General features: G+C 37.2%; 2 protein-coding genes across 8 annotated transcripts in view; one reads left to right on the top strand and one right to left on the bottom strand.

Annotated features, from left to right (window-relative positions):
- Nucleotides 1-1,983, top strand: part of Ldsdh1 (Lipid droplet subset dehydrogenase 1) — a 61,443-nt gene extending 59,460 nt beyond the window's left edge. For 3 of the 4 annotated variants that reach the window (XM_067783347.1, XM_067783345.1, XM_067783346.1), the window contains one exon: nucleotides 1,546-1,983. In XM_067783347.1, coding sequence (XP_067639448.1) covers nucleotides 1,546-1,806 — 261 coding nt within the window. In that variant the 3' untranslated portion in view covers nucleotides 1,807-1,983. The remainder of the gene's footprint in view (nucleotides 1-1,545) is intronic. The other variant, XM_067783348.1, reaches the window with a different exon arrangement.
- A 3,466-nt stretch (nucleotides 1,984-5,449) lies between these two features.
- Nucleotides 5,450-20,757, bottom strand: snz (snazarus). 4 transcript variants are annotated; one of them, XM_067783329.1, is made up of 14 exons: nucleotides 20,223-20,757; nucleotides 19,468-20,156; nucleotides 17,291-17,387; nucleotides 17,020-17,154; nucleotides 16,678-16,854; nucleotides 15,445-15,617; nucleotides 15,114-15,362; nucleotides 14,387-14,544; nucleotides 13,592-14,320; nucleotides 13,356-13,535; nucleotides 13,154-13,291; nucleotides 12,690-13,087; nucleotides 12,316-12,598; nucleotides 5,450-11,657 (listed from the first exon to the last, which is right to left on the bottom strand). In XM_067783329.1, exons 2-14 carry the CDS (start codon nucleotides 19,754-19,756, stop codon nucleotides 11,334-11,336), a joined length of 3,330 nt encoding a protein of 1,109 aa, XP_067639430.1. In that variant the 5' UTR covers nucleotides 19,757-20,156; nucleotides 20,223-20,757; the 3' UTR covers nucleotides 5,450-11,333. The 4 variants fall into 4 exon arrangements, with proteins under 4 accessions (XP_067639430.1, XP_067639429.1, XP_067639431.1 ...); XM_067783328.1 differs by having other exon boundaries at nucleotides 20,219-20,757; XM_067783330.1 differs by lacking the exon at nucleotides 19,468-20,156.
- Nucleotides 20,758-22,553: the final 1,796 nt, after the last annotated feature.

Raw genomic sequence — 22,553 nt, forward strand, 5'->3', positions numbered from 1 at the left:
TACCCTTCCCCCAAGTCTTGAAAGATGGTCCGCAAATTATCTGGGAGGCCGGCAGACATCGGTGCAATTTAGAAACGCAACATCAAAACCAAGAAGAATTAAACAGGGGGTGCCGCAGGGTGGTTTCCTATCCCCCCTTTTGTTTAACTTCTACATATCAAAGCTACCTTCGCCACCAGAAGGAGTTACTATCGTTTCCTACGCCGATGACTTCACAATAATGGCCACAGGGCGGGGCCCACAGATCGATGAGCTTTGCTACAAAATAAACGGCTACCTCCCTGATCTCTCCAGTTTTTTCACCTCGCGAAACCTGACTGACATTATCACCGACTAAATCATCGGCGACCTTATTTACAACATGGATGTCCCAAATGTTGCCCATTTTGAACATCCACGTCAATGGCACTACACTACCGACTGTTTTACACCCCAAAATCTTGGGTGTGACGTTCGATCAGGATCTATATTTTGCTGAGCATGCAGCCGCAATTGTGCCGAAAATCCAGAAAATCCTCAAATCTCTTGCTGGCAGTACTTGGGGAAAAGATAAAGAAACGCCTATTACCACTTACAAAGCAATTGGCCAGCCGATTGCATGCTACGCGTCCCCGATATGGTCGCCAAGCCTAAAGATTACCCACTGGAAGAAGCTACAGGCCTGCCAAAATACTGCCCTCAGAACCGCCACTGGTTTTCTCCTTATGTCCCCAGAACACCATCTACATAAGTAGGCGAGAATACTCCCAATAAGGGAAATAAATGAAATGCTACCCAAACAGTTTCTGTTGAATACCCAGAAACCTGGGCATCCCAACTAACATCTGATTGATGCGCCAACACCGCCCAGGAGCTTAAGGAGTCATCTCCGTAAGCATTATGAGGAAATACGGCACCTGAGAACTCAGCCGTATGAAGCCAAAAACATAAGCAGGTCCTTAGTGAACTCCACAAACAGGCGCCGGACCTCTATGTCAGGAATAGCCCGGTGAATCCTGTACTCAAAGAACAATACCCTAAACTTCCAGAAGAGGAACGCACACTCCCTAGGGAAACGCGAGTCACTCTAGCTCAACTTCGATCTGGATACTGTAACAGGTTAAACTTTTACCTATCCAGAAACAACCCCGACATACAGAATGTATGCCTTGCTTGCAATGTGTCCCCACATGACACCAACCATCTCTTCAATTGTAATGTGGAACCAACGCCTCTAACACCCCTCTCATTATGGCCCACCCCTGTTGAAACGGCAAGTTTCCTTCGACTCCCGTTAGAGGATATTGGTGACAATTTGTGATCGGTCACACCTATTGGATTGGGCGAAGCACTGCTACAACAACAACAACAACAGGAGAAAGCGCATCATAATGGCGCCTAGAGCACTACTTGTACCCGGTCTCGCCGGCAGGTAGTTATAGTTTGCGTTTATTTGGCCCGCCCTAATATATGTAGATACCTAATATACATGCATACATATGAAGGTATAGTTTCTTTTTGCCTATCAGTATTAACTATTCCCTTTCTATTTTCTTGTATTTGCAGATCAAATTTACCACCATCTATCCGTACATGGTCGATACTGGCTTGTGCAAACGTCCACGTTATCGTTTTCCCAATCTTTTCAAAATGGTAAAACCCGCCGATGCAGCAGCTAGCATCATTAAGGCACAACGTACTAGTCTAGAACATGTCAGCATTCCCCATGCCTATTTGTACATCGAAAAAATCAGTCGCATAATACCACGAAGCGGATTACGTTTAATTAATGATTTCTTAGACGCCGGCGTGGATTCAGATAAATGACGATAGAGCAGTAGAACAACAATAAATTGAGCAACCGTATTTGTATGCCATTTTCATTAATTGAAAATACACAAAAATGTTACCAAATAATATTAAGTATCAACCTAATTATTGTAATTTACATTTCTAATTAAAATTGTCTAAATATAATTCGAATGATACTAAATTATTACACTATGCGACAAAATCAACTTTTTTTCTGGGTGTTGGACCAAACCAACTTTTTTGAGGAGATTGAGGCTTAAGTATAAAAAGTACTATCTCCGTTTTTCGAAGTTAGCCTCCAAAAAATAGATATTGGCTTTCGAAGTTCGAAATTCTACATTTCGAAAATGTGTTTTTTTTTTTTTTTGTTAACTAAAAAATTAAAAAAGTAAAAATGTCGTCGTGGTCCGTTCATTTCCCTTATTTCAAGGGTTGAATTCTTTTTTTGAGAAATTTAGTATAGTATGCGGCCACCGTGGTGTGATGGTAGCGTGCTCCGCCTACCACACCGTATGTCCTGGGTTCAGACCCTGGGCAAAGCAATATCAAAATTTTAGAAATAAGGTTTTTCAATTAGAAGAAAATTTTTCTAAGCGGGGTCGCCCCTCGACAGTGTTTGGCAAGCGCTCCGGGTGTATTTCTGCCATGAAAAGCTCTCAGTGAAAACTCATCTGCCTTGCAGATGCCGTTCGGAGTCGGCATAAAACATGTAGGTCCCGTCCGGCCAATTTGTAGGGAAAATCATGAGGAGCACGACGCAAATTGGAACAGAAGCTCGGCCTTAGATCTCTTCGGAGGTTATCGCGCATTACATTTATTTGTTTTATTTTTTTTATAACAGCTGTTATACGATAGTCCCATGTTGTTGTTGTTGTTGTAGCGATAAGGTTGCTCCCCGAAGGCTTTGGGGAGTGTTATCGATGTGATGGTCCTTTGCCGGATACAGATCCGGTACGCTCCGGTAACACAGCATCATTAAAATGCTAGCCCGACCATCATGGGAACGATTTATGTGGCCACGTTAAACCTTCAGGCCATCCCTCCCTCCCCACCCCAAGTTCCTTGAGGAGCTTGGGTCGCCAGAGCCTCGTCTGTTAGTGAAACAGGATTCGCAGCGGATAGGTGAGGTTGACAATTGGGTTTGGAGAAGCTATATATTGCGCTGGCAACCTTAAGGGTTGCGCTACACAGCCCCTTGAATCTGGTATTTTAGTCGCCTCTTACGACAGGCATACCTACCGCGGGTATATTCTGACCCCCTAACCCGCTGGGCTAGTGTAGTAGTGGCTACTACTTTCATGTCTGCACATACTCTGCACTGGAATTGCTCGTACTGTAATTTTTCAAAAAAAGAATTCAGACATTCAAATAAAAGAAAAAAGGTGGCCCACGACCACATTTTTACTTTTTTAATTTGCTGAACGCGTTAACAAAAAAAATAAAATTTGGAATTGTAGAATTTCGAACTTCGAAAGCCGATATCTATTTTTTGGGGCTAACTTCGAAAAACTGAGATAGTACTTTGTCTACATAAGCCTCAATCTCTACAAAAAAGTGAGTCTGGCCCAATACCCAGCCGGCTGATGCACAGTGTTATAAATTAATTAAAAAGAAAGATATTTTTCAAAAGTTGACATAAATGGCCTGATTTTTATTAAACAATATGTATGTATGTATTTATGTACATAAAAGGATACAGACTGGCTAACTTGATCTTTATTTTACAGATTATCGAGCGACTTGTGTCAAATGAAGTGCAAGTTAACCTTACTCAAATATGGTGGAATAGGTCTTGAGAGTATAAAGATTAGGTTAGGTTAGGTTGAAGTGGCTGCCTCCGCTGTCCAAGCGGAGACTCACGTAGGCCGTTGTGGCCCGTTGTGCTACCACGCGGTGTGCCCTATTTCCTATTTCCCTACTTCCGAAGAATGTTTAGACCCCAGTGAGGCTAAACCAGCGCGTTTGACTGATGAAACGCTTGATGTCGTTTGTGATTGCAGATTCAAGCTCCGCAAGACCCCCCCAAGGAGTGTCTGTGGAGGCATCGGTACCTATTTCTTGACAGTGCGGGACAGTGGCACAGATAGTGCTGTACGCTTTCTATCTCCTCCTCGTCCCTACAGCTGCTGCAGAAGTTATTTGTCTATAGGCCCATATATGCACCATGAGTGCCCATGAGGCAGTGACCTGTAAGGAGGCCCACTAGTGGGCTTATAGAGATACGATTTAACAGTATCACCGATTGCGATCTCTTTTCATCCAGCTTAGGCCAGATTTGCTTTGATATTCTACATGTAGGTTCCATAGCCGATCTGGCGTTAGCTTGATCCGTGAATAGAGATCGCAAGCAGTGCTTGCAGGTGTTTAGAGGAGGGCTGGCCCAACCAGCGGAGGTTATTCCGTAGCTAGCTCATCCGCAGCGCAGTTTTCTGAGATGTCACAGTGGCCAGGAACCCATATAATGCTTACGTTGCATTTATCAGCTAGCTTGTCGAGGGTGTCTCTGCACTTCAACGCCACTAGTGATGAGGTGTTCCTGCATTGCAGGGATTTTATGGCAGCTTGGCTGTCCGAGAAAATTTAAAAAGAATTGATCACCTGCAAGTTAGCAAGATAGAGGGCTGCTTCCCAGATAGCTATAAGTTCAGCCTGAAAAACACTGCAGTCGTCGGGTAAGCGAAGGCTCTCGCTTAGATTGAGCTTTTCTGAGAATATTCCGCTGCCGACTCTGTTGTTCAATTTAGAGCCATCTGTAAAAACGGAGATTTCGTGAGATCCCGGCTCCCTGCCGTTTCCCCACTCGTTCCTCTCTGGGATTCTTGTGGAAAATTTGATGTTGTGGTGAGCATAAAGATTACAAGCAATGTTACTTTCCGATGTGGTTTGATATGTCCGAAGATAAAGCATTCACCAGCCATAACATATGCCATATGGGCCATTTCATAGCAGGCGAGGCTCTGGCGACCCCAAGTTCCTCATGGAACTAGCGGTGGGGGAGCGGGATTGCCTAGAGAGTTTGGTGTGGTCATGTTAATCTCCCCGAGATGGTCGGGCTAGTACCCTAAATTTATTGCTTTGTTACAGTAACGTAACGGATCTATATCCCACAAAGGACCCTCAACATCGATGGCACTCACAAAAACCTTCGTGGAGTGTCTTTATCATTAATACAACAACAAGTAAAAGCTCAGCGAAGTCTGTACTGGCATCCACGTTGAGCTACCAAGAGCCCGTACGGACCAAGAGATCAGTGTGGCACTTACCGAGATATTCTTAAGTTTTGGAGAGCAAATCGTTTTTTTAACAGAAAGTAATTCGATGGCTCAAATGACAGTATCTCGCACTTTATATAGTAAGTATTCGTGGGCGTAGCCGGGTGGGGCATACGGTGGGTGATTGCCTACTTTTACAGAGAAGTTCAATCAACTTATCAAGGACTGAAGAAATTGCGATAATTCAAATAAAAGCCGGTGTGATAAAAACGTTTTGCTTTCGTTTAAGATTTTGTTTCTAACGACATATTCAGATATCAAAATCCTGCCTCCTAACAACATTCCTTTTAATTTTATGTTGTTATTCTGTGACAGGAAATCTTAAATATATGCAAACCTAAATGGATTGATTTAGACATTAAAAGGACCCGTATATTAAAATAGCGTTCTTTTCATTTTATTTGTTTTTACTTAAGAAGTAAGTGGATAAATCCGTTGTTATATTTTTTTTAATACTTTCCCTTTCACATTTTATTAGCTTTTAAATATCATTACTTAACATTACTTTCGAGTAGGTGGCTACGTTCAGAATCTCAAATTAACACAATAACATACATAAAAGTGTAAATGTATACATATCCAAAATCTTAAGTTACATACATACGTACATTTATTTTGTATATCTCTGAAACTGCCTTAAAATTTAAGTTGTGTGTTTGTTTATATCCTAAATATTGTTTTTTTTTTTCTAGTCATAATACCGACTTGAATATACATGCGTCAATTAGTGTTTAATTTGACATTAAATTACACATGTATAATTTTTATTTGAATACCCTTTTGCTAAATTTGACTAAAATGGTTATGGTTGTTACATGTGTAGTGGTTAGTACATACCGACTACCGAGTGAAATATCACCCTATCTCGGCTGCCGTTTCGGAAACGCTATATCTCAGGAATGGCTTCAAAAACGCCTCATTTCAAAATTTGTTTGAAGAACGACTGTAGTGTTGCTTGGAATGCACCTCACTTCGAATGCACTTAACGATACAAATATACACACACACAAACGTTCATATTTTACTGACCCAGATAACCACTTGATTTCGTTTGCATTTGCATTTCGTGTTTTTACATATTTCACGACCTACTTTAGAATTTTGTTCATAAGGCCCTATCTCAGAATTTATTTCAAAACCGCTCTCTGTGTATACAAATTCAACACGTTTTGAAGTTAGATATAGCTTTGTAAAATTCTGAAATAACGAGTTTTTGAAAATATGTTTTCGAACTGGCAGCCGAGGTAGGGTGATATTCTACTCAGCAGTCGATACATTGTTTTTGTAATAAATCTTAATATAAAAACCAACTTTACTATTTTTAATTTGTATATACACCTAGATACCTTGGGAATGTTATTTTTTTTATATCTATGTTTAATTTATAGGAAGTTGCTATTTGACTGAACAGTTTTTTTACAGTCCAGCATGCAGTATGATGACGAAAAACGAAGAAAAAAACATGAAGGAAAGCTTCGGAAACTTGTGTACTGAATATTCTGGACAAATAGGGACAGCCTATAGAAGAAATAATAAACGATGATATGCCACTAATTTTGGCTACTAATCAAATATTTAATGTTTTGAGTTTGTGATAGTGTAAGATTGGGTCGTAATAACAGTTTTCCGTTTTCGATTTCTAGATATTTGCAAAACACGAGATTTGCACAATTCGGGGAAGTGAATTTGAAATAAGTTAAACTTTTCACTACTATGATTCAAAAATCAAATAAACATATATTCATATTCTTTTTCAAAAACTAGAACATGTATGAGAATGTATTTATTTTTTTTGAAAAGAAGTTTGTTCGCAATTGTATTTTCGAGATTTCGAAATTATATTTTCGAATTTTAAGCTCCATTTTTGATTATTAAAAGCAGTTTGAAACGCTGTTAGCGCAACAACAAAAGCAGCTAAACGTATAGCTCAATCCAAAAGATTTGCAGTTCTGGCATAAAGTCAAGTATTGAAACAAAAAAAAAAGTGTTTTGAATTGAATTTACAACAGTTTTGTCGAAATTACAATTGTAATTTGTTTTTTACGCTTATGTTTTCTTTCCTTGTTATATGTATTGTATCTTATAATCAGTAGTCGACCGCTTTGTGTCTGTGTTGACTTTAACAAACAAATAAATAAATAAATAAATAACAATATAATTGGGATTCAAGGGGTTGCTAAGCGTAATACAAAGCTTTATAGCTTCAAAGCTTCCGCAACAAAATTGTCAACCTCACCTATGCGAGGGGAATCCTGTTACAAATATGAATTTATCATACACATATTTAGCAGGCAAGGCTATGGCGACCCAAAGTTCCTCATGGAACTAGCAGGTGGGGGCGGGATGGCCTAGAAGGTTTAATGTGGTCATATTAATCGTTCCCCGAACGTACCGGCTCTATATCCGGCAAAGGACCATCAATATCGATAACACTCCCCAACACCTTCAGTGAGTGTCTTTGTCGTTAATACAACAACAAAAACAACAATATAAACTTGTACATATACATATCAACCTTTAAATAACTATGTTTATTAAAAAAAATGTAAGGCGCGATAACCTCCGAAGAGATCTAAGGCCGAGCTCCTCTTCCAATTTACGTCGTGCTCCTCTTGATTTTCCCTACATTGGCCGGACGGGACCTACATGTTTTATGCCGACTCCGAACGGCATCTGCAAGGCAGATGAGTTTTCACTGAGAGCTCTTCATGGTAGAAATACACCCGGAGCGCTTGCCAAACACTGCCGAGGGGCGACCACGCTTAGAAAAATTTTCTTCTAATTGAAAAACCTTATTTCTAAAATTTTGATGTTGCTTTTCCCGGGGTGTGAACCAAGGACATACGGCGTGGTAGGCGGATCACGCTACTATCACACCACGGTGGCCGCAACTATGTTTGTTATTCATATGAAATATCTTTCTATACTTTTCCTTCATATTCATTTTTTGATATACATATAAAAATATTGTTGATTGAAAATAATTCTGATTTGTTAAACATCAACTTTTAATATTTAAAATAAAGTATTAAATAATCAATCGAGGAGATTTTAAACAATAGATTACATTTATTTATATTGAGATTCAAATGGATTTAAAAGAAATATATTAAGTTGATTTTCTGTAATTTCAAGCTCGAATCCGCGGGGTTGTTTTGGCGCGAATCGGTCTGCCTTCTCTCGCAAAGCATCTGTTGGATATCGTCATAGTCATGACCAGCATACAACTTAATAGAATATAATAGGATACAAAAAAAACTAAATCGCGTCATTAGTTAATTAAAATTTATGAGAATAGCGTCATAACTGCGTTTAAAACAAATGACTTTCATATTTCATAGAATATGCTTAAGGTACATACCGATAAAAAAAATATATATGTATATGTACACATTAGGGTGGGTCGATTTGTATGGACGAAAGTTAACCGATATCGCGCCATCGATTTTTTGATAGGATTTGTGCTCAGGAAAAAAGTTTCACTACGCATACCCAAAGCAATAATTTTCGAGCCTACGAAATTTCATATTTTTTTTTTACTTTTTTTCGACTGATTTTTAAGGTTTTTTTCATGACCTGCTAAAAAAATTTTCATATGTATATCCTGTCCGATAGTGATGGACGATGTGGCCATTTTGAGCTATCAGTGAAAATAGATATGGCTATTTTTTAATCACGGCTATTTTTTATAGCTTTGGCGATCGCTTTATTTTAACAAGCGATTCTATACAGAAGATATGATGGGCGATACAGCGATTTTGAGCTATCAGTGAATATAGATATGGCTATTTTTTAAAGCCATGGCAATCGCTTTCATTTATCTTTGATAAGCGAATCTGCAATTATTTGTATACTTTGATGTACTTTGATGTATACTTGAATGTTATACATTACTTTAATTTAGTATACAGAATAAATGAACCAAAATTGGAATAAAAAGACAAAAATATGTACCTTTTATTGTAAACTGATGTAATGTGAAATTCTAATTTTCTGAGATGTTATGATATATATTATTAACTGGCTTACGATAATATGTTCAGTCTCGTATACACTCAATGAGATGAAACTAGCTGAAATAGATGTCTATGCATCTTTGTTTTATAAATTTTGCTAATTGAAAATGCTTTGATTTTTAAATGTAAGATGAATCAACCCGAAATAAATCTGTATATGTAACTCCATAAAAACATGATTTATTTACTATATTATACTACATCGATGTATTCAGAAATACTCCGTATGAATTTATTCTGAAAGTTGTATTTGGCTGCATAATATTTGTATAGTAAAGTGAATAAATTTTTAATGAAAAGTACAGAGCAAAATATAGCAAATTCTTCAAACTATTATAAAAATATTCTTTAACAGAAAATTAGCCACCCACTTCAGTGCCCTAGAAATTAGCAGGAGAATTCAACCATATACAAACCATATGACAAAGCTTGAATTGCATTCTCCCAAAAAACTTAAATTTTGAGTTAATCTGTTTACAATAAGACGAGTGATATATGTTTCTATAATTCCTTTATTTTTCCATCAAAAACACAAATTTTATAAAACTGTTAACGGCTACAGCCTAGAAGTATTAAGTTATGAATAACACATGCATTAGTTTCATGTCCGAATCAGTTTTAGCAAGCGTAAAATATGCTATTGTTTTTTTTTTTTTACTTAGGCCAACGTCCCATCTTATTTCTGTACCCTCCTGTGTTTGCGATTCTTTTAAATTTTTATCGTATTCTGTTTCTAGGCGCACAAGTGGACCAAAAACTTTCTCGTATTGATAACGATCTTCATAACGCAATAGAACTTGTGATGGTTCAGTATCTATACCTGGCTTCTCTAAATCCTGAAATGTTGCATCAATATTTTCCTTCCATAATTCCTCTAATTTGTTTATTTGTGCTGCTGATATTTGTCGTGCACGCCACTGCTCTTGCTCGGTAGGCACCTTAACCAACCACGGCAAAAACGAACGATCAGTTATAAGTGGCTTCCATTGTTCTTGATCCCAATTCATATACATTACGTACGCCACACGAGGACCATTTTAGTACTGTTTCTCCAAGTGGACCTTCAGAATGTAGGGTGACTTCCCTATGTTTAGCCCTCACCGAAAGATTAACAATTTGGGATCCAGATGTGCTTCCACGCCCATTGCAAAACCATTTTTTGCAATTATTGCACATCACTTCGTCGTCGAAATTGTTGTTGCACAAGTTTGCTTTGTTCCGTTCGCCGTTTCCACAATTTCTCTGCACAAAAAGCACACTTTTTCGCCCTTATTTACCACCATCTCTTGACGAGAAATTTTTTTCATTGTGCAGTTCTTAAGACAACTATCCCCATTTTTCGATAATAGCTGGCAAACTTTTGTAAAAGTATATTTTTTCAAATTTTAGAGAAAATTATTCCTTTTTGTATCCAATAAACTTTTTTACTCAGTCGGAAAGTAAAGCACACAGATGAGTAGTGATGAACGATATTTCACTATCGATGATTGCATCCCCGCTATCACTATTAGTATTAGAATTTCATGCTGAAGGAAAATCGCCAATCGCTATAATCGCTATTGGCGATATTCTGCCAGAGGTGATTTTCATTCAAAAGAATCAAATCGCCAATCACTGATATATTTGAATTGCAATAGCTATAGCTATTAGCGATTTGTCAATAGCGGCGATGCAATCACCAATAGCGAAATATCGTTCCATCACTACTGTCCGACCCAAAAATGTACGCTAAAAATGTTGTCGATAACAGTTTTTTGAAAAACAGGGTATACATGAAAATTTTACAATAAAATGAAAAAAAAATTGTTTAGGTCATGAAAAAAACCTTAAATATCAAAGTCGAAAAAAGTAAAAAAAAAATTAAATTTCGCAGGCTCGAAAATCATTTTTTTGTGTATGCGTAGTGGATTTTTTTTTTCCTGAGCCCAAATCCTATCGAAAAATCGATGGCGCGATATCGGTTAATAAATCGACCCAGTCTAGTACACATGCATTAACAAGCAATTACTAAAAGTAATCAAATTTATACGACACATACATTTAGTAACATACATAACAGATTATTAAAAATGCTTCTCAAACTTAAATGGGTGTAGTTACAGTTAAACGCATAACGCGTTTGAAAAAATCACAGGCCTACATACATATAGAAACATAGCTTAGTATATAAATTACAGTATTGTGATTGCAAATTTATTTTAACTACTTTTTTTCTACGTACAAAGCTTTTTTTTTGTTAGTTTCCAGTTAATTACTATTTTCCATTGCTGGCAGCAAAATAATGTTGCTGGAAATGTAATGGCTGTGGCTTTTCATATGGTTGTATATGATGTGTTGTATGGTGATGATGATGATTATTATTGTTACTGCTGCTGCTACCACTGGTGGTTGCTGCGGCAAATGTGTTTGTAGTCGCAGTGGCTACCGATGAAGCAGCAGGAATGTGACTCGTTGTAGTCGTACTTGTAGCTGTAGCCGATGTGTGTGATTGTTGTGTTGTCGTTGACGATTTAATACCAGGCAACTTGAGCTGGCGTATTTCAGGGAAAAATTCAATCATTAGAATTTCAAGCAGTTCCTAGCGAGGTAGAGAAAACAGTTAGATGTCGTATATATGTATGTATTAGGACTGGGACTATCCGCATATTCGAATATCCGGATATCCATACGGATATCCGTTGACATGGATAAAATCCGTACGGCATGGACATCCGGTTAATATTCGTTTGTGAAACTATCCGGATATACGGATTTATGAAGATCCGGTTAATAACCGTATTTTTGGATATCCAGTGAAAGCAACAAATTGATGTACCATATATGTTTACTTAACATTAATAACATTAAATTCGTGGGGCATTTAAATCAATTAACAACGTTTTTTCACAATATAAACAAATGGCACTGTTCTTATTTTCACTTGTTTGTAAAATTGTAGCTTTTTAATTCTTGACGTTAATTTAATAATCTACAAACATATTTTGCGAATAATTTTCGATGTTTGCATATGCATATATGTTTGGACATACGGATATCCGGATTTTCCGTTTACGTATCCGGATAGCCGAACAGCGGATATCCGGATTTCCCATTTGTGAATCCGGATATACGGATAGCTTTTTGCTTAGCTATCCGGTTATTCGAATATCCGGTTTATCCGGATAGTTGAAAAATCCGTATGCAGTTCACAGCCCTAGTATGTATGTATACAATGTTTTTGAGTTGTTTTTACTCACATAAAATAATTGCTTATTATATGTAGGATTCTGCATTGCCTCAAAAACTTTCATCACACCATGTTTAGCTGTTTGTGCGCCCACTAGATTACACAAAACTTCAGGTATATTATCCACAAGCAAATCTTTTGCAGCATTATGTGTCATCTCTTTAATATCATCAGAGCGTGCTGGGAATGAGGATGCGAGCACGCCACCGGGCCAAAACGATTTTAAAATGGCAGAAAAATAATAATGCAACATTGATTCCTCAAATAAACATGCTACTGATTCACGAATTTGTCTGAAAATTTAAGCATTTTTCTAATTATTATTAAATTCAAATTAATTTGGTTGCCTTTAGTTCTTCTCAGTATTTTATTTTCTGCCTTTACCTATTTATTGTTCTGCCATAGGAAATTTGTACAAACGAAATCAAACTCTTTCGCAACCATTTGAATACACCACCCATATCGAAAATCTCACCAAGTAATGCGTACAAAGGTTCAGCTATAGAATCTTTACTATCCAAGTCAGCCAAAAGTTTCGTGTCTGCACCTGGATCTCCCTCCAAATAGGTAGATATATCCTCCTCATAACGATGCAAACCCCAGAAAGGATCATTAGCCTTATTCATATCACCACTTTTCGCCACATCACTTTTAAATAAAGTGGATATAGAGAATTTCGACTTTTTCGGTGAAGGCAGCGTCTGTTTGAGATGGTCTGAACTAGGGCTGAGGAATGTATATATAGCTTCGCTGCCATTTAAGTGATCATCGTCCAATATGAACTATGTGTTAAATTATAATAACGCTTCAAATTACAAATTTTATTAAATTTCATTGATTGCTCTTACATTTAAAAATTTCTGTATTTGCGCTTTAGCCTTTTCAACTGCATGGCGATCATTTTTCAGAAAGAAAAATTTAAAATTCGTTGGCAGATCAAAGTATTTTATATTGGAGTTCACGTGGCGTAGTTTGCGTTGTAAATCCTATGATAAAGAATTTATGAAAATGATCTCGATAACAAGTTTTGTTTGTTTCTTGATGACTTACATGTACTTGATTTAAAGAGCGCATCACTACCCAACCACTGGATATTGCACCAGGTCGCGCTTGTACGCCAGCAGGCTTATCAGAGGTACTGTTGCTATTATTAGCTGGGCGTGGTGCATTAATATCTTCATCCACATGCACTAGAATCATGAATTGCAAGGATTCCCTTTCATCAGATATCTAAAAAAAAAAGGACATTTCTTACATGACGATGACAAGTCTTAGTACGCACGTACCTCCACACTTTGTAAAGTCGCCTTCCACTTTCCCAAATGTTCGGTCCATGCGTCAGTGCGTTTCAAATGAGTTTCTGTTTGCCTTTTCTCATTTTTCAGCCATTCCATTTCCTTCTCCAATATTTGCAAAACTTTAGACTCTGGCTTTACAGAACATTTAAGCGCATCTAAAGCTTGACTTTTCTTATCGATGCGTTCCTGTAGTTGTTCGAGCTTACGACGTGCATACGATGTATGCGCTGCCACATCCAATGTAGAATTAGCACCATCTGCACCTTCCAAGGCTGTGTTTTCCTCGTCAGCTATAGCATCGTTGCCATTGATTGTGCGTAACAATAGGGTGGGATCTTTAAAATCATCTGAATTAAGCGCATCACGCAACTGACGATATTGCTCACTGAGCACAAATGACGCATAATAGTTTTCTTCTAAAGTTTTCAAAGTATTTTTTTGTATATCAAAAAAGATATCGGGGCCTGTGTCGCCCAATAAAAATGTCTCGATCAATTTGCGTGCATGTTTATCGATTTGTATTTCGGGCTTTGGCACACGTATATACGTATAGAAAATTTCAGTACCCAATTGATGCCATGCAGATTTATGTGAATGTTTCAATTCCTCGACAGCCATATAGAAACCAACTAGAGCGCTGGCTTTTAGGGGCTCTAGGAAAATGGTCAGATAACGACGACCAACTGCTGTGCTTAATATTTCAATAAGTGATAGATCCTAAAACAAAAAACAAACATGAAACCAAATAATGTAGGAACAAGCAAACAGATATTATTTAATTACCACATCACTGGTGTAATTGCCATTCCAACCATATTTGGATAAATTCTTTTCACATTGTGTTTTGGCAAAGGTAAGCTGTTGTACGTAACGTCTCAGACGCACAGCGGCATTCATTTCAGATTTTGATAAATTATGATCGTCGGTATTAGGATCAAGACCTAAAAACATTTGATAAATATATTCGTAGCACATTCGCAGTTTCGTTACATACACAATTTCACACAGTCAAGAGGCGGATTGATTTAAGCTCAGATTTCATGACTGTACCCCTATTTTAAACCCCCATTTTACATTCAATGGTGGTGAATGAATTGATCTATATGATAGAAGCACCAAAAGCTTGGGTTGGTTAATAAAAAATTACTGCCGTATTTTGCTACGAGACGCTAAAGCGCCCAAAGTGCTAAACGCCATTTAATGAAGGTGTTCACTTTTACAATCTTTGCATAAAAATTTTCTCGGGAAGATTCGCGGTGCAGTTTTCTGACAAATTGTTCTATACAGCATTATAACCCTCTTTATGCGAATATCAAATTTTCCTTTAAAATGGTTCTTTTATGAGAACCGTAATATATACATAAAAACCTTTAACAAAACGGACATTTACTACTTAAAAACAAACTGACTAAGTGAGCAACAATTTTTGCATGTGGGTCTGTGTGTCTCTTTTTCTAGGTTGAAAACATTCCGCTTCATAAAATGTTGTTACATTTGTGTTGCCTCGCACCTTTGGCACGTTGTAAATTTTGCATTGTAGTTGCATGCATTAAATCATTAACAATACTTTTACGTATTAAGGATAATTCTTCCAAATTGCCTGCATTATTTATGATTTTCAAAAAATCTTCAAAACTAGCAGCATACTCGTAACTACGTTTACTTATTGCAGCGGCCGCCAAACGTGTCTCAATATTTTGTACAATTTTTTGATTTATATAATCCGGTGATGTAAGCATTTTTATTAATGGAAAAAAAACTAAAAGTAAACAGAAAGGTTGAGATATCATTACAGCTTAACAAAATAAATAAAAGATTATTTGTTTTATACAAATACAGACTTTTATAAGAGAGGATTTCGCTAAGTAGCACTTTTAATGGTGGTAGTGAGTAGCCGCGTGGCAGTAAAAGAATTATCATAATTTCGCTAAGTCTGCGCAAAAACTTCAATTCAATTTCCTCATCGACTAAATAAGAATTGGTGGAGAAGACGAGGGCATTGCCGGTTTCAGCACTGAAAAGGAAGAAAGAAACATATTGTCACAAAATTAATTGAAGTTAAAAAACAAACCGTGACTTTTGAATGTAATACTTTAAATCAAGAAGTAATAAATATACATAATTTGCTCATATAATTTATGTAATGATTTTATAAAAAATGATGTTATGTTTTATAAAAAGCTGTGGTATCGTAAACCAACAGTTAAGCTTGGAAGAAGAAGCATTTTGTTAAAAACGTAAAGCTCCTTCAGCGACCTTGGTTGCTTTATTGTTGTTATAGAGTGTGTTTCTATATTGTACGTTTCAAAATTAGCAGCGACTATCACTGGAACGCTTTGATAACGTAAGGAAGTTGCGTGATTTAGTTGGTTGTTCTATAGGATATGAGTATTTTCAGCGGACACTCTTTAGCTTTATATGTGAGATATACAAATTCTGGAAGTAATGATGTCATATCATATGATACGATGTGACGCGATATGATTTTAAAGTATGTATGATTGGGATTCAAGGGGTTGTGTAGCGCAATATATAGCTTCTCCAACCCAATTGTCAACCTCACCTTCGAGCGGCGAATCCCGTTTCACTAACAGGCGAGGCTCTGGCGACCCCAAGCTCCTCATGGAACTTGGGGGTGGGGAGGGAGGGATGGCCTGAAGGTTTAATGTGGCCATATAAATCGTTCCCGAGATGGTCGGGCCAGCACCTTAATGGTGCTGTGTTACCGGAGCGTATCGGATCTGTATCCGACAAAGGACCATCACATCGATAACACTCCCCAAAGCCTTCGGGGAGTAACCTAATCGCTACAACAACAACAACAACAACAACGCGATATGATGCAATGGTGTGATGTGATATCATATGATAATGGTGATGACAACATGATTCCAAGATTTGTCCCAATTTTCTGTCAACTATTTTTTTTCTTTTACAGTTTTTATCATGGTTTTTAGAGTTAGATTTACGAGCTCTGCGTAATTTAATGTTATATCGTATAATATGATGTGACGGCGACGTCATAAAATAGTGTGATATGATATCCTATGTTAATGCTATTGTTATAAACTTACGCTCTTGCTTCAGCAATCCGAATCTTCTCTAAATGTACTGTTACCCGATTCACCATATCCACGGCTATAATCTTAGCTGCATCAATTTTCAATCCTCTGCTATGTATCTTTTGTATGGCATTCCAAAAATCCTCGCGCACAATATCATTTATCAATTTTGGCTGAGTAACGACAAGACTGTAAAAAAAAAATTTAAAAACTATAATGTGAACATTCTTCCCAGACAGCTCATATATGCTTATAAGTAAATAATGAGGTCAATTTATTTTTGATCGCTTGTTGAAGGGCCGCTTCACGTGTTAAATTTACAAATTTATTAGAAAAATAAAACCATTCACCTACCCCAGCCAATGAGTCATAAAGTCGCGTAGTACATATTCAATAATTTGTTGCAATTGTAAATCAACCGTTTTGCCGAATATTAGTGGCAAATTTGAAGCATTCTTTATGGGTTTGGGCAAATCGAATATGCTGCTTCTGGAAAGGAAGTTAAGAAATATATGAGAAAACGTTTTCCAATAGGCATAGCAAAGTATTGTCTATCCGCTAAAGTGTACAACAGCCGCATCGGCATGCAGATCGATAATACTCCTGCTTTGAAAAGCATACTTACTTCGTAGCATAATAAAGAATATTTGATGGTTCACGTTTTGGCGGTGGCATTTCTGTAGTGTTAAAGATATGATGCAAGTATACCGTGCCAATCACAGCTAAAAATTATATAAAAATCAACAGCTCTTATGTTGCTTAATAGTATTAAATAAACGTCAAATAAAGATTTACTGTTATATAATATGCTGGAAAAATATGTTTTAAAACAGAAGAATGAAGCACCTTACCATAACCCCAATCTAAATATAAATCTAAATCCAAGTATTATACGCTGGGAACACCTGTCTATTTGGCTAAAGGATGAGGTTTTAGTGCTAAAAAACGGGTTTGAGGAAATGTTCTTGTTCCTCAAGCTGAATTTCGCTCTCAACCAAACTAAAAAATAAACTACGAGCTTTGAAATATCCGAGTAAGGCTGTCCTACTTAAACAGCATCATTATAGACATTCCGGCTGAGGATGATTAAAAGCTTTTACAATAACTACGCGGACTTATAATATAGGATCATCAAAGTCTTAATCAAGGTCGTAATGTGTACAAGTGTTTTTGTTGTTAAAAAAAACTACAACAACAAGAACATCGAGTTTGTAGGACAACGGCATTGCATCTGAAATTTGTCCGAGCTAACGTGCATGATATATCGTGCATTTTTAGATAGCTTAGGATTGCTTGCGGTATGTTCTATACCCTTTGATATCATCTCAGACATAGCTTCAAGTCCGCATATTGAGGTGACAAAAATCACGATGCTCACTTGTTTTTTTGGGTAATAAGACTGACAAATCTTGAGGTCACAACTTGGCGAATATAGAACAACACTTACTTACTTACTTAATTGGCGCTTAACCGTCTAAACGGTTATGGCCGTCCAACAAGGCGCGTCAGTTGCTCCTTCGCTCCGCCAACCGGCGCCAATTGGTCACACCAAGGGAGTTTTAATCGTTTTCCACCTGGTCCTTCCAACGGAGTGGGGGCCGCCCTCTACCTCTGCTTCCATAGGCGCGTTCCGATAGAGTGTGTACTCTTGGCCGGAGCATCATCATTTATTCGCATAACATGGCTTAGCCAGCGCAGCCGCTGCGTTTTAATTCGCTGGACTATGTTGATGTCTACGTATAGCTCGTACAGCTCATCATTAAATCTTTTTCGGTACTCGCCATCGCCAACGCGTAGAGGTCCATAAATCTTTCGAAGAACTTTTCTCTCGAACACTCCCTAAGCCGCTTCATCTGCTGTTGTCATGGTCCATGCTTCTGCCCCATATAGCAGGACGGGTACGATAAGTGACTTGTAAAGTATGAGTTTCGTTCGCCGAGAGAGGACTTTACTTTTCAATTGCCTACCTAGTCCAAAGTAGCATTTATTGGCAAGATTGATTCTTCGCTGGATTTCAGTGCTAATGTTGTTGCTAATGTTGATGCTGGTTCCCAAATAAACAAGGTCTTTTACTATTTCGAAATTATGGCTGCCAACATATAGAACAACAACAACAAGTTAAATGTGGAAAAGGCTAATATCGGAACTAAATATTTAAATCGTGCTGCATTTATATGTAAGAAAATATTACTTGCGTACATACAAATATTAAATTAAAACTATCAGCTTAATGCATATCTGCAAGTGCACATACTTTCAAGCATACATACATTGCAAGGATGCAGGGGCGTTACCCTGCAGCTAAGATTACATGCGTGCATTTTTGGCAACCGCCAACCAAGACTAAAAAAGTATTGTTAATTTTACAAAAATTGCATTATTCAATGGCTGAATATAAGGAAGACTGGGAGTGAAAGGCTGATTATACACGTATACGAATATTTTTAAAAGACTTAGGATCGGTTTTTCAGTGCGAGTTTAAGTTAAGTAGAGTTTAACCCAGCCACTTTGGGCGCTGTCTGCTATATCCGATAAGAAAACTAGGAAAGTTGCGTTTTTTGTCAGTTGCATTGTTTAAAAATTAAAGACTTGTGTTGATATGTTGTTGTTGTAGCGAGAAGGACACTCCCCGTTCTTCTTTTCTAAACAACTTAACAATTTAAAAGAATTATTTTTATGACCAAATACATGCAAATTATTCGCTTGCTAAGCCTAGAATTAGCAAGTTTTATATGGAAGGGGCGTCCTTAATATAGGAAATGTTCATATACTTACATAAATATAAATACTATTTACACTCACCGGCCATTACCAGCATCAACGAGTAAATAAAAAACGCCAGAAAAAAGAAGAATGCCGGGTAATACCAAATTATGGCCAAGAGAGTTAGCAAAGCCGCAGATGTGATTACTTTCCAATTAAGTTGTAATAGACGTAGGGCACGCGTAGTCAATATGAGTATACTGTGCGTAGTTAATTTACCACTTGTTACAATATGCCAAGTTGACGGAGGGGTTGCAAATGATGCAGCTATAGCAGTGTCTACTGCAGTCGGTGTATCAATGGGAAACAACGGTCGATCAAGAGTCATATTGTATTGTCGTCTTTGTGCAACTAATTTGTATCGAAGATATCACAGAGTTTCACTACTTAATGCATATGCATGTAGTAATTTGGTATGCTATTGTATGGCCAAGTTTGTTTCTATGAAAAGTGTTTCTAAGCCCCGCATTAATATTCGATAGTATTGATGGCGAGCATTCTAGTACAACTGACCTTATTCTTAGCGTTTTGCTTGATAGTATTCTAATAGATGGGAATGCCTACAGGTGTTGTATGCTTCTTCATAACTCAAGTCATACATAGTACGCGCATGAAAATGCCATAGCCGCCAACCTTCAAGCTAAACATTTTTTTAAGTGTTTGTTTGCGTGCATATTCATTAATGAACCATTGGTATCTTTGATATATAATTTTATTCAGTGGTTAAACTATTTAAAAAAAAGTTTTCATATCAAAGTGGGCAACAAGTTAATGATGGGCACTTGCTTACATACAGACGTCCCTCAACGCATGATTTGTGGGCGTAGTCGATAACCGTAAGCTGCCTTGTTGAATCAACCTCCTCACTTTGTTCTGATATCGTAATCACAGCACCCCCTATTCTCATACTTTAATGACAAGTACATTTTTTTGTATATATGTATGTACATGTCAATGTTTGTATTACACTGATTTGCTCCTATGTTCCTTTAGATGAATCAACATGAAAAATATCGTCGCTTGTATGCATCCAAGGCAGTTTACTTTTACTTTTCGCTATGAGACTGGTATTTGTGGTATTTTAAACTATTACATCCGCGTTCGATAAGTTTTTAGTCCATTTATAATGTTTTTTTTATTGTACTTCTCAAGTCCTTGGCTTTTTGCGTTGCAGCTTAAAATTTAGATAACAAGTCAAATCTTAATGAACCACATTCACGCCCGTCGGTTGCATCATAAGTATTTTCACTTAAATCCATTTATTTCACACAATTCACAATAAATATGCATTAATATTTCACATTTTAAACCAACTTTCACACTCTTGGTCACTGCCATAGTGTACAAGTACAAGTGTGTTGACTTATCTGTCAAGCATTCTGACAGGCACTCGCTGGATTCGGAATGACAGCGAATTCAAAATGGATACCATTACCGAATGCTCCGAATGATTGAAAAATTGAAAAAGTCCATAGTCAAAAATGTTGTCGTTGAGACTAAAAATGCGACTCTAGACCTGAGATTTCCATCAGGTGAGCGAGGCTGTTTGTAGTTTTGACGTTTATCGCTTAGTGAACACACTTGGTATAGGTACACTATGGTCACTGCGGTCATTGTGGAGATAAGTACAAGTGTGTTGACTTCTTTGTGACAGGCACTCGCTTAAGTTAGCATAACGGGAAAATTTGGGTTGCCATTGCTGTTTCGATTGAAAACGGTCAATTAAGGCTCCATTACTGATACTTAGCATAGACTTGACTTGGCTTGCGAACTGTCACTTACAGTTCTGTTAAATGAACATTGCATGTTACTGATTACTCAAAACTTAACTTGACTTAGAAGTCCGTTGAGTTTTGATTTTCTATGTAAGTTCTAAGTGACGTTTACATTTTGAGATGCCATTTTTTTGTTTCCATTTCATTTTGACATTTTGTCATACAAATTGACATTTATTTAAAAATAAATTTCAACGCTGATTATGAGACCAGATTTTATGCGCTAAGTGGAGTATAATCGAGGCTAAGTTGCCAAGTTACGCCAAGTCAAGTCTATGCTAAGTATCAGTAATGGAGCCTTTAGGGTTCTGTACAGGGACGTAAGAGCTAGCTCTATCAATCTAGATTGCAACAGGGTTTATGTAGGGGTTGGATTTTATATAAGGTGCCACGATTTTCAAACTTTTGTTGATTTGTAGGGGTAGAGGGGGTCCTAAAAATTACAAAATGTGACATACCTACAAACATTAATAAAAATTTCATGTACTTTGTTTTTTTAAAATTCGATGCACAAATGTCAAAATCGTACTGCGCCGTATTTTGATGTATCAAATCAAATAAAAAAAGCTTAAAATCAGCTGTCCCATGCTGCCACCTTGTATCGTTGCGCCATGAAAGAAACGAAGTGAATAGTGTTGCCAGCTCTGCAACAATAACTTTTTATCTTGGTAGAACATTATAAGGTGGTGGCACGTCGACATAAATGTAAACAAACATACACTATCAACGTATTTTGTTTTTGTAATTCTCTAAATAATTTGAAATTAATGTATTTAATTGGAACAAGTGCAGAATACATACATTTGTCAAAAAAATAAATAAAAAAATCGGACTTTACAAAGATTTTTATGCTGATTCCAACCGTATATTTCTTTTTTGGTGCAAATGATAGGTTTGGGGGTAATTCCATGTCAAAAGGGGAAATTATGAATTTTTAAATCAAAAAATCTCCGAAACTAGTGGATGGATTTCAAAAATTAAAAAATCGAAAAATAACTTATAAAAATACCCTTCATCTGATGTATATATATCTTTAGTTTTTCTAGTCTTTATTTACCAAAAATTTGAAAAAGCTCTTTTTTGCATTCGTGAACGAGCTGATATTACCTTTTAACTCTTATGTTTATTGTTATGTTAGCCGATCCAAAACGGCTGCGCCATGCACAGTAATTCTGCGTAGAACACCTTTCTGCATAGGCGGCCTTCGGCCGCGCTTATAAAAAATAACCCTGGGCTACGCCATGCCAAGTCTGGGTATGTGGTATAAGCGTGGCTACCGCCACGGTGATGTCCTTCTGCGTAGTACACCCTTCCGCAGAAGAGAAGAGAAGAGAAGAGAAGAGAAGAGAA

Source organism: Eurosta solidaginis, chromosome 4 (assembly GCF_040869045.1).
Source record: "Eurosta solidaginis isolate ZX-2024a chromosome 4, ASM4086904v1, whole genome shotgun sequence".
NCBI lineage: Eukaryota > Metazoa > Arthropoda > Insecta > Diptera > Tephritidae > Eurosta > Eurosta solidaginis.